This window comes from Ostrinia nubilalis, chromosome 4, assembly GCF_963855985.1.
Source record: "Ostrinia nubilalis chromosome 4, ilOstNubi1.1, whole genome shotgun sequence".
Classification (NCBI taxonomy): domain Eukaryota; kingdom Metazoa; phylum Arthropoda; class Insecta; order Lepidoptera; family Crambidae; genus Ostrinia; species Ostrinia nubilalis.
Genome location: NC_087091.1, coordinates 16335969 through 16349140, shown reverse-complemented (window position 1 = coordinate 16349140; position 13172 = coordinate 16335969). Strand labels below are relative to the sequence as shown.

The following is a 13172-nucleotide window of genomic DNA, read 5'->3' as shown; positions in this document are numbered from 1 at the left end:
TGACAATAGGCTCTCCCACAAGAAAATGACCAGGAGTCAAAACAGAAACACCTTCAGCATCGCTTGAAATAACTGACAGCGGTCTTGAATTAAGACAGTCTTCTACTTGACCGTTGAACCATCTGCTATTCCCTACTAATTCTGCAGGTGATACTCCTCGCGATGCTGCATCCGCTGCATTTTCTTTCGAGCTGTCGTTCACTGCTCCACATAGTTCTAATCTCGGGATTGATACCTGCTTAACTAGTGCGACTCTTGTTTTAGCAATTAACAGTGACACACGAATGTTCCCCTCGGAGTCAATCACACGGACATAAACCACCGCCGCGTATGCCTCTTTGGAGGCATCACAGAAGCCATGCAATTCGATTACGCAATTAACCTCAACGTGGACCCATCTTGGTATGTTAATTGACTCCAACAGTTTCAGCTCTTCTCGGTAAGTAAACCACTCATCCAATATATTTGTAGGTATAGCTTCATCCCATTCAATCCCTGCTAACCATAGCTTCTGAATTAGTATTTTTGACTTTATGATGCTGGGTCCTACCCAGCCCAGTGGATCATAAAATCGTGATATATCACTAATTATTTTCCTTTTTGTTACAGGGTGTTCCAGCGTCGGGAGTTTGACAGCGTATCGGAATGAATCTTCACTGCGGTCCCAGGTAAGTCCAACTATCTTCATTGTTTCATCTGACTTAATCTTCAATCCCTCTTGAACCTCTTTCATCCCTGTTTCTCTTTTCATCTCTTCTATTAACTCATCGCAGTTACTTGTCCATTTCATTAACTCGAATCCTCCTTTTCCTAGTAATTCATTCATTTCCTTAAATATCTGGAATCCTTCTTCTTTAGTTTGACATCCCGTCAATAGGTCATCCATGTAAAAATCTCTTAAGACTCTCTCCGCTGCCATAGGATAACTCCCACCCTCATCAATAGCCACTTGTTGCAATGTCTTGACAGCCAAGTATGGCGCAGATGCCGTTCCAAACGTCACTCTTAGCATTCTATAGTGATTTATCTCAGTTTCAGGGTCATCTCTCCAGAGTACCCGTTGATAATCCACATCTGATTCCGAGATCTTCACTTGCCGATACATTTTGGCTATGTCAGACGTGAGACAAACGGGGTACGTACGCCATCGTATCACCAAGTGCCGTAGCTCTGACTGTAAGGTAGGTCCCACTAGAAGGTTATCATTTAGAGACATATTATTCTTACCCTTACAGGAGGCATCGTACACTACCCGTACCTTCGTCGTTTCCCTGTCTTCTCGTATGACTGCGTGATGGGGTAAGTATATCGCCAATGGATTGTCAACTTGATCATCAGGTACTAGTTCCATGTGATTCAGATCTATGTGTTCTTGCATCACTTCAGAGTACTTCTCTCTCAAGGCTTCATTCTTCATGAATTTCCGTTTCAACGAAAGAAATCTCCTTTCAGATATCTCCCTGGAGTTGTCTACACAAGGAGGATCATTCTTCAAGGGAAGTCGAACTACATATCTCCCTTCCTCGTCTCTTGAAGTTGTCTTTGTGAATATCTCCTCACATCTTTTTTCTTCCTCTGTAAACATTTTTTCTCTTTTTATTTCAGGTTCCGCTTCCAGTTCCCAGAACTTTTTAAGGAGATCATTTTCATCCATCAGTGAATGCATTACTACCATGCTCTTTGGCTGCTGCTGTAAATCCATAACCGTGCCCGAAATGATCCAGCCTAAAGCTGTAGATTGTGCAATCACTCCACCCTGGATACCCTTCCTTAATCCTTCTTGCAGAATCTGCCCATACACATCTGCACCTAACAAAATATCCACTTTGTTGGGCGTGTGGTACTCAGGGTCAGCCAAGGTAAGTCCCGTTAAATCCAAACCTTCCAGGTCACTAACCTTTTTCGCTGGAAGAAAAGCTGTGATCTTTCTTAACACGTACGCCTTGACCTTGAACTTGATTTCCGGATTGACCCGTGACTGCAAGTTGATGTTAACCGTCGAGTTGATGATGACCTTTTTATCTCCTCCCAAACCTGATACAACGTTTTTCTCCTTTGACTTCTTTAAACCCAAACATTGTATCGTCGCTTCGGTCACAAATGACGCCTGCGATCCTTGATCGAGCAAAGCGCGTACCGTTCTCCGTGTTCCATTATTAGCTTCAATATTTACCACAGCTGTAGCTAATAGTACCTGATTTCCCGTTTTATCCGCCGAATAACACGAAGTAATAATTCCTTCTGCACCTCCTGCTTCTTCAGTAAGCGTACAACTGACTACTGCCGAAGACCCTTGCTCCTTATCCTCACTGGCCTCTGAAATAAATTTCCCATTAGAATGAAGCAGTGAGTGGTGCTTCCTTTTGCAGATCTGACACCTTGTTTTGATACGACAATACTTAGCTGGGTGACTTCTACCTAAGCAATTGAAACAAATATTATTGTCCTGCACGAAATCTCTACGTCTGTCAACTGTTTCTTTCGCAAAACCCGGGCAAAATGCAAGTGTGTGTGCTTCTTTACATAAAACACAACTATGGTTATTTACATGGAGGGCTTTCAACTTATTTGAATTTTGAATCACGTTTTTCCTAGGTGTGTTGGATCCAGAAACCAAAAATTCGATTGCGCGGTACCTATTTGTCACAAACTCCTGAAACATTGAATATGTTGGTAGCTGATCCGCCGAGCTATGACTATTCACGTAAAACTCCCAACTACGTTTGGTTTCTGTGTCCAATTTCTGACTCAAAATATGTACAACAATCACGTCCCAGCTCCCCACGTTGACACCAATGTTCAGTAAAGTGGACATACAATCATTCGTGGTGTCAATCAGTTCTTTCAGTATGGGTGCGGACTCATTAACCATGGGTTTCTGATTGAAAAATCTAATCAACGTTTGTTGGCATATGTACTTCTTATTATTGTATCGCTCCTCCAGTAATTCCCAACATCTGTCATAGTTACATTCTGCGATCGAAATGTGCTTCACAAGCTGTTCCGCTTCGCCTTTGAGATAACTTTTTAAGTAATGGAACTTTTGAACCTTTGTTAAGTCATCATTCCTTAAAAAGTTAACGTCTTGAGAAAAATAAAGTAAATTTCAATAAATTATCAGCAAATCAAATTTCAAAGGAATACATAGAAAATATAATAGAGTTGGTTGAACAGTTATGGGTAGACTTCGCATCAGGCCACCGGGAATTAATGCGTAATGCAGGGTCTGATGAATTGACTGATTCCTCTTATGTGAAAGATGATTTATATGATAAAATGGAAGAAATGTATACCTGGTATAAATGTGAGTTAAAAACCAGTTTACTGAAATTTACTTCGCATTTGAATCCCTGCGTTTCGCCATTTTACGAAATTTAAAAAACAATAAGCAATAAACAAAATAAATCTAAATTTAAAAATAAAGTCTTTAAAAAAGTAAATCGCTTGTCAAAATAAATTCGAAACGCACTGACACTTGACACTTGACACACACTGACAATTAAAATTTTACTTACAGTGACAACTTCACACGAATTATGCCGAATCGTTACGTAGAGATGACGAACCTCCTTCTCCCTCTGGCAGGAGGGCTGCTCTGAGGGCGTTCCTCCGTCCTCTGGTCACCAAACCTGACGCGCCGACTTGTTGCGCTGTCTGAGGTCCTCCCGACCTCTGATGTGACCGGCGTCCTCCTCCAGCTGCAGCCTCTGTGGTAGGGCTGCAGAACTCCCCTCTGTCCTCCCACGTTACTGGATCCTGACGCGCGCCGAGCAGCAAGCCAAGCGCCGTCTGAGGTCCTCTTCTGGGCCTCTGAGTTGAACGTGGGGTACTCCCGTTGCAGCCTCTGAGGGCTGCCCGAGGACCCTCCTCCGTCCTCCGATGGCACCAATCCTGACGTACGCCGGCTACGCTCAGCGCCGTCTGAAGTCCTCCTGCGGACCTCTGGGGTGCCCCACAGCAGCAGTCCACTGCTCGTGGAGGAGGAGTCCACTCCTTCGGACGCTAGTACTTCCTCACTAGCATCCGGCTCGAAGGACCATGTTTAACCCTCCCGTAGTGAGAGGGTGGAATTCCCTCACCCTGAGCACTCCTAGCCGTTATCACTACTACCACTCACTCCTACACTGACTAGGGGTACTACTAACTAGTGAATCAAACACCGTCTTGAGGTCAACTGAATTCAATTTTATTCTTTCCTCGGTTATATATAAAGGGCGGGCAAAAAATCTGGACACCGCGCGCTAATATTTTGCCTTAATCTAAGAGGTGCCATCTATTGGCCAAACTACGTGAACTACCTGTCATCTAGCGCGCGGTGACATCTATCGGTAAACCTTAAACCGACGTCAACACCTACAAAACGTTTACTAAATTAACCTCATTTAAGTACACAGCTCTTAGCGAGATGCTACCAGTAGCGCTTACGTACACGTTACAGCAAGATGTATGTAACCAGTAGCGCGGCCTTACACAGCCGTTAAGGCCACACTTCAACTGGTGACAATAAATTCGAATCAGGGTGACAGGTGCCGCAAGTGAGTTACAGTTTCACTTGAACTTGTAATTGGCATTGGAGTCCTCAAACCGTTTGATGAGCGCTCAATGACAGTTTCGACTGGCCGTCGAGACGAGCTCACTCGAGTAAAAGCTTATTTTAGATTGAAATTGGATTCGAAAACCTTTGATCAAAAATCTAAAAGTCGTCGATCGTGCCAGAGAGTAGTTTTAACGGGCTCTACAATAATAAATAATATGTTTTCATAAAAAGACAATTTGTTATTTTGTAAACTCGTTTTATATCATCATAAAGAGTCCGAAATTGCAAAGTAAATATCCACTTTCTTTCTCCTTTACATTTTGATAGCCTCCAGAATTTATGGTTAATTGCTCCTTGTAACAAGCATTTTTTGTCGCGGCAAGACGTCTACGTCTTAAATTACCATACAATGAGGTCTGCATGGTATCGCAAATTTGAATGGAGAGTCCATGCAAATGAGGTGGTACACGTGGTATCGGGAAGTCAGATTGTAGTGATGTTATGGTGTCTATGACCCTGCTCGAGGGAAGGTTTCGGATGGACATGAATAGGGGAATAAACAACTGTTTTTAGATCGTTGTCGTGGTGACGGTAGGTATGATTATAATCCGAAGTGTTTCTAAATTACAGGCAGGATTACTTATACGTTCGAGATTATCTGTTTACTCTCAATCTAGGCTCGAGTGTCTTTTCAGTTTCACAGTATGATGCTAGAATAGAATTCTAACTATAATGCCATTATTTACCTTGGTGATTAATTATTTAATTAATTTATTATGACATGCCAGGAAAATAATAATTATCGTTTGATATGAAATTATAGTCATAAGTCATAAATGTTTATCATATAAATTAGTAGGTACTATTGAAATAGATGATGTGTGTGATGGTGGTTCTCACAAATAGCGACCTATATTGTTCCATCGTGGTGGGTCTTCCCATACGACTTGGGAATACCAGACGGTGGCGCCGGAACGAATTCTTTATTTATTCGGAGCCAGATGAGTTCATGAGTTGGCATTCCTGTATTTATTATGCCACATACGTGTAACAATAGTAATAAAGAATATCTCATACATAACAAAACCTATCTTGTTTCAGGTCAAGTGCGTAGAAATGACGTCATGTTTTAGTAAGTAGAACTTTTTTAAAGTCAAAATTTACGTACATCTAAATATTTATTATTGAACGGCCTTGTGTTAAGAATATTCGGAGTTCTCTTGCATATTGTTTTCTTAAATAATTAACGTATTGTAGGAACGAGTAATTGCAGCTGCAATGTCAGGCGGTAGCAACAGTATCGCGAATGTACACTTACTTAAAGCACAGAATAATAATAAAGTAGCACACATGTCTAAAGGTAGACAATTATTTGACACCATTAACAAATAATTCCAAGACACGACTCCTTTAAAAGAACACTACAATTTAGCCCTGAAAACTCAATTATCTTCAATGAACTGTAATTGTTATAAATTGAGTTGGCGAAAAGCGACGTCACGGCACACAAAATCTATGAGGGTTGTTACAATTGTGTTTTGACTAGGGGGTGTGCGTGGGTTGCACACGGGCGCAGGATCTTAGGGGGCGACTTACGCCACTGGCAGCTCGCCCCCTAGTATTTCTAGAGGACCGCTAGGGTAATGATTGCACAAGGGTGCTTGCTACATAGGCTCTAATTGTGAGCCCTGTCAACGACTGATACAAAATCGCGTTGTAATCTTCAACGAATAAAAGGCCTAAATGCAATGTGATAGAGTGCATACCTTACAAGAGAAGAGGGCGTTCTGCCACGTGGCCTTCTTGTCGCTGATGTAGTAGCAGCTGTGGCCGAGGCGGATGAAACTCGGCGGGCACACGTACGACATCTTGGTGGAGTTGCGGTGGGCCCAGGCGCCTTTGTCTGCGAACGGTGGTTACATTCATGTTAGAGGTAATTTGATGGGTTCATTTGATATAGTATATATTGTGTGAGAACTGGTAGTATAAGGCATCTGAAAATTAAGCTTTTGCGATATGAAAATACTTTAAAAATGTACAATAAAACCTAACTTTAAAAAAAGTGTAGGTACCTTATGCATAATTACAGTATTACGAGTATTTAATTAAAGTACTATAATGCTTGCGTGACTACGTAAAAAATCTGAGTAGTATTTTGTGGAATTACTTGTTATTTCAGTTAATTATTAATTTAATTAGAAAAACATTTATTTTCGTGTCGCGAAAAAATAGTCTCCGGAAAACAATTGACAGACGATATTGACCGAAAAAAGAAAGTTTCCTAGTGGCCAGGCGCTCGGCGCGACCAAAGGAGTTTGGCCAAGGCCATAAATTAAAAGTAACTTGTAGAAGTATTTGATCTTATCCATTCTAATATTAAACAACTCAGTTGTTTTTGAGTTATCAAACGAATTTCATAAAAGTAGCATAATCCGTTTAAAACGTTTAGCTCACGTACGTTATTTGCTTTTGTAGGGGATACCCCAAGCGGGCTATCTCAAACATTTCAGTAATCAGTTTTGCCAATCTGTTGCGTTTTAAACTTGCGCTAGATTTTAAACTATTTTGTTCTAAATTGTCATATTATTTTGGTGTATTTTGCTTTCAGGCCGATTTCTAATTTCAGATTTTAACTGCCAGACATATTTTCAATTGCAAATTTTAATTAGTTTGATTTATTAATTTACAACGTGATATTTTTTTTTGCGCACTTTTTAGAAAATTACTTGCTAGCAATTTAATAAGAGGCTTAATGAATACAATAGATAAATTGGTACAATTATATTCGTACATATTTTTTTTAAATCATAAACTATAACTGATGTGTTGTTAGGTAATCTAAACTCATGATTATATCGATTTTACATGCGTGTGTATAGATTTTATGCTAAGCGGATATAAATGGTGATACCTAACTATTCATTGATTCGTATTGAACCATTATGCGAGGAACAAAGCGCTATTTATTCCTAGATAATAATAGGTTTTATGAATGTTGCAACCTTAACCTCTAAGCTAAAGCTTTGTTATGTCTAATATCTGGATTGTTTTACATTCAATAGCATGTTTTAGAAATTCCTTAAAATAATAAGCTTAGTACCAAAAGAGTAAGAAGTCCAGATTTACGTACGGACTCTATAATTATTTTTATTCATGTACATAAATATTGCATGAGAATAAACACAATTACTATATCAATATTATACTTATCACGGTTACGGTTACAGTTACATGAGATACGTGCTACGAATAAAATAATGCCCAATGGAGGAACCCATTAATACGTGTAGAGTCCTGTTACAAAAACAATATTCAGAATATAACAAGGATTTAACATCACAGACTTCCGCCGACACTGATACACAGTTTATTTCCTTCCATCTTTCACCTTACATAACATTATCAAGGCTAAGCTGTTATTAAGGTCCATAAACGTCTGCATGACTCAGTGGCCGCTCTTCGGGTCATTTATACTGGTTTCGGTCGAAAATACAGGCCATTGTCGGCATTATCGGAAGCAGATCGCAGACAGTTCGGTAGCAGTGTCCTTTTAGGCATTCCGCAAAAAATCCGAGTAGGTGTTTTAGCGATAGCATTGTACTGGGATGTTTTAAATGTAATGTATGTAACATAAAGCGACCCACATGCCCGTTTGTATTCTCTTCCATAAGAAACTTCTCTTCAGTAATAAAAACAGCTTTTTATTAGTCCCAAGAGTACCTACCTACATTAGACAGAAACAAAAAAGTAAATCGTCTTGACCACAATAATATAATTTTGTTTTTGAGCTCTAAATAGGATTTCATTAAAATGTTAAAACTTTAAACATAATCTGTACATACATAATCCAATGAACTGACCTTATTTTTTAAACTATTCAGTGCAATATCAGGAGATCTTGTTTAGTTGTTTAACATAGAATTCACAAAGCTGACGACTAAGTCCTTGGAAATAAACACACGCCAAAAAATATTTTATGTCGCTCACCAAATGTTAGATTTAAGAAAAAAGAGCTTAGTCGATAATATCAAGGTCAACAAAAAGTTCGTGACATTTTCGTTTTAATCTACGTCGATATTTTGTTTCAATGAAATTCTACTTAATATGTCTTCCTACTATATCGTTAATTCGTTACTAAGATACGCAGGTATTTGATAAGAATTAATTTATTTGTCTCTCTTAATTTAATTTATTTAAGTTCATTTATTTGTCTGTCTCTTATTTTGTTTCATATAATATTGATTTTAATTATTTAATTTTATTTAATGTAATTATTATTGAAATTTTATGCCTGATATAAATAAATTTAATTAATTTTTTTATTTATTTATAAATAATATTTTAATCATAAATATAAATCAAATAAGTATGTAGTTAAGACAACAATAACTTTGATAAAGTGGTTTCAATTTCAGTAGTATTACGAAGTCTTATCTTTTATCTATTAATAACTAGCTGACCCGGCGAACTTTGTTCCGCCTTAATGGCAATAAATAACGGGATAAAAAGTATCCTATGTCCTTCACCTGGCTCTAAACTACCTCCCTGACAATTTTCAGCTAAATCGGTTCAGCCGTTCTTGAGTTATAAGCGAAGTAACTAACACGACTTTCTTTTATATATATAGATAAAGAATTTTTCACATTTGATACAATACTCAACCAGCATTTCGTCGGTGGAGGCGCATCTAGATAGTTAAAAGTATGACTTTCATTATTTACAAGTAAAACCCTCACATTTTTTTAAGCTAGACTATGTACCTATTTGGACTTTGGATAATAGTATCAAAATGTTTATTACTTACATTGTGAAGAAAACACGATGAACAATATAGCGGCAATCGGCCACAGCTTCCTTCTCTCTAGAGCTTCCATTTTGAATTTATTTGAGTCCACTTCACTAATTTTGTTCACTGAAAACACACACTCACTATCACTGCACTACGAGTAGGTACTATCTTGTCATTTTGAAAAATAAGTACTAAATTTTTGAAATAATTTATGTCATCTTTGACTTGATTACGAAAAAAAAAAACTGTCAATTTTGAAAACCGTGGAACACCTGAAACAAAGAAAAACAAATTGTAGAGTTAAATTAAAAACAAATAAATTCGAATTTGGTATCAAAAGACGATCGTTAATAAACGAAAAAAATATTCTGCATTCTATACGGCCAGTATTATTAAATAAAAGTTTGCAAAATCCGAAAGAGGTTTTAACCTTTCAGCCCGCGTTGTTAGTCGGCCGCCGCATAGTGCGTATGCCAGTCTTGGTCTACGTCTCGCCCGCTACTGCCGGCCGATGGTTCTGTACCTCTAGTAGGAAAAACTTTCGAGTTCGTTTCGTTGCGTATTCAAAGTGTCATCGAAAAATTTTGTATGAAAAATTAAACAGCGCCCCCTATATTATAGACGCCCTAGGGGGCGCTGTTTAATTTTTCATACAAAATTTTTCGATGACACTTTGAATACGAAACGAAACGAACTCGAAAGTTTTTCGTACTAGAGGTACTGTTGTCGCGATAGCAGGTGATAAAAGACAAGCGTGTTGCTCCGCAGATGAATCATTCATTAAATAAACGCGAAATTAATTTAACTCATAGACGCAGGGACATTTTAATGTTATGCATTGAATTATTGTAATGTAGAGATTACCTACTCGTAGTATTGGTTTAGGACTAAGTAAATGATTATGTTCGGATAAAATAAGTATGAGACAGAAGAAGTCGAATTATTACGGATGCAGAGTCTCAAGTTTTGAGTATTTTGACGATAAATTATTTATATAAAACATACTTCAAAAATTGTATTACGATGAATTTCAGAATTATTTCATAATATTTACAAATGCAGTGTCTAACCTAGTTTTTGAGTAAACTAGATTTTCGTACAGATAGCAACGCTCGTAACACATTATATCGTCCGACACCAGCGCGTTGTTCATGAAACGTTTACCTCATTTTCCGAGGCGTCTGTCCTTTACGACCATCGTAATAGACGTAGCTTCGTAGAAGTTGTAGGCAGTCGCGACAGTCTATTCATTAGGGAAGATAGTTATGCATTATTATGTACCTAATCTAAAAGTGTGTTGGAACATAGCATCTAAAAATATTGCAAATTAAAAAACTAATTTTTCTTGCATTGTTACTTTTATAATTATCGAATTTTAAATAATATTTAGCATTACGTCGAAAACGCTCAAAATTACATACAATGGTACAGACCATTGTATGTAATTTTGGGCGTTTTCAGTGACTATACAGTCAGAAAAAGACATCGAAACAAAACATAAGTAGGTACAGCCTTCTGAGAATTATGCGAGTCATTATGCCAACTGAATGCAGTTGTGCAAAGTGTTTAAATTTTGTTTCAGTTTTGTAATCTACCCATTTTAAATAATAAAATTGGGTACACGACAATAGACTTACCATTAACCATCGTTTAATAAGTCTAGAAAAAATACTAAAGCAATATTTTTATCCAAAAAGATTTTCTCATAAAAAGTTTCGTTTGCATGCCCCCGAATAAAAGTAAATAGCTACGAGTATACGCGAAATGTGCCTAAAGCAAGAATGCGTTTGACAAATATCCGCGGTCAGCCGTCAAAGGCTGGACGCCGAGGATTCTCCGCGTTTACCTCAAGGAATGTCATTTGGAAAAATCTTAAGATATGCGGGCAAATAATACAAGCACACATTAAAGAGGTTCACGCAAATAATATGTAGGCATACAGAAAAATACGTGACGAGGATCTTGTTCTCGTTCTTTAAAATTGCTAAAGTAAGAGGCTCGTAGACTTGGATTTGAATAAATATATCAAGAGAAGAAATTTCTTTAAAGAATAAATAATAAACATTCAGGTTCTGAAATATTCACAGAAACTGTTCAGGAATTTGGTATTTTTATTTAAAAAAACAGCCTACCTACGTGATCTACTAGAAATGATGCAAATGTGAAGGTATATAGAACATAGTTATTGTGTGCAGGTATATAGAACTTTTTGTATGTTATAGGAGTTTCGCTTTGAATAACTATATTCCCAGACGACCAAACAAAAAAGCTATTAGATTTAAAATACTCAGAAAAACAACTTATTAGGTACTTGCCTATAAACCAATGCTAAGAAATAATATAGCTTGTACAGTCAAATCACGTCGCCAAATACTAAATGGTTTTCGCGGAACAATAAAAGACTAAATATAGTCCGTGGACGCAGTTTATGTCCAGGTCCACATTAAGTTTACGACCTAAATCTAGATTTCTGTGTTAAACTCTACTTTCTAACCTAAATTCGCGGACCCGGTAGCATAAGCACGCGCATCGGGTTTGACGGTAGTTTGACACGAAAACATTTTACTGTTGCTCGTCAGAGGTATTGATTCTGGTGAAGTGTCTTGTGATTCAGACTTTCATATTAAACTAGCTTTTGCCCAGGGATGTTCTTGCGTTATTTCAGTCTTTTAAAAAGTCATAGGTATTCAGTGCGTTTTGCGGTTGAGTGAGACTAAGAAATCATGCTGAAAGCTAAAATCTTGCTGAGCTATCTTAGCAAGATTGCTAAAATGGGTTTCATGAAAGTAGAATAGGAATCGAATTGATAATTTGTAGAGACGCACATCTAGTGAGCTGCTATTTGCACTAGCTTACAGCAGGCTATGTTATAAACTGTCAAAATTTTGTTAATTTTTGCAAGTCTTGGCCAAAATAGTGCTACCATAAGGGACATAAAAAGCTTTCCAGGTGTACAAATTGTGACTCAATAAGTTTCTATTCTAGCCATTAAATAATATTGCAGTGTTAATGTTAAGGTGCAAAGGCTCCGTGATGGTTAGTGCGTTCGCCATGCTGAATTAGCGATTACCCTGCCTTTGTAGTTGCCGCCGAATGAGAAATAATAATGCACTTTGTCTTGCGAATTTCACGGCGGTGCTGCAGGGTTTGATTATGTCATGCAATTGCTGGAAAGGGTGTGGAAAAAGCTTTGAATTGCACCTTGTAGTTCTACTTTGTTTTATGATAAAGAGTATTAGACAATAAATAAAGCTATGGTAATCAATTTTACGCTGAAGGCAAGGTAGTTTAATATGTTCTATTCTCTGAATGCTTGAACAATATATTACCATTGAAGACCATGTCTATTGTTCTAAATACCTTTACTACAGTCGTAAACGCAATAAGGGCGAGGAGCTTTCCATTGAGCACCTGAAGGCTGATATACAAATACAGATGCGACCGACTAGAGGATCTTATCTTTAAGCCTTAAGACCTAAATTTATTTTAGTGCCTAGCGTATTGGAAAACGCTATTGTTTCCAATGCCTCTCACCGCGTAACATGGGACCGATCCGCTTTCCACTGAAAGCTTATGTCCAAATAAAGTTCTAACACTAACTGTTAGACTCTATGTCCTTGCCGTAAGACTTAAATTTCAGCTGAAATGCCTTTTAGTGTATTTGGTTAAGTGCACTAGTAAACGGTGGCGAAATATACGGCTCTATTTTGCTGTCCAAGGGCGCCATACATCATTGCTAGTGTCTTAGCTTTTCTCTTCGCGGGCGGTTATTATGGCAGCCATAGAAAGTTTAGGTTTTGTCGTCGAAATGGGCGTCGAAATAAGCGGGCCGCATAGTAATTTATC

The 13172-nt window shown here is 37.9% G+C and overlaps 1 protein-coding gene and 1 long non-coding RNA gene across 3 annotated transcripts in view; one reads left to right on the top strand and one right to left on the bottom strand.

Annotated features, from left to right (window-relative positions):
• Window positions 1–13172, bottom strand: part of LOC135071260 (uncharacterized) — a 152091-nt gene that overhangs the window by 42339 nt on the left and 96580 nt on the right. Inside the window, exons 1-3 of one of the 2 annotated variants that reach the window (XM_063965048.1) lie at window positions 9757–9840; window positions 9342–9598; window positions 6304–6440 (exon numbers count right to left, since the gene is read on the bottom strand). In XM_063965048.1, the coding sequence (XP_063821118.1) occupies window positions 6304–6440; window positions 9342–9411 (207 nt within the window). In that variant the 5' untranslated portion in view covers window positions 9412–9598; window positions 9757–9840. Of the gene's footprint in view, window positions 1–6303; window positions 6441–9341; window positions 9599–9756; window positions 9841–13172 lie in introns of those variants that run through there. The other variant, XM_063965049.1, reaches the window with a different exon arrangement.
• Window positions 853–1655, top strand: LOC135071553 (uncharacterized). The gene is made up of 3 exons (XR_010257284.1): window positions 853–1135; window positions 1236–1299; window positions 1453–1655. It is a non-coding gene; the product is annotated as an uncharacterized LOC135071553 (long non-coding RNA).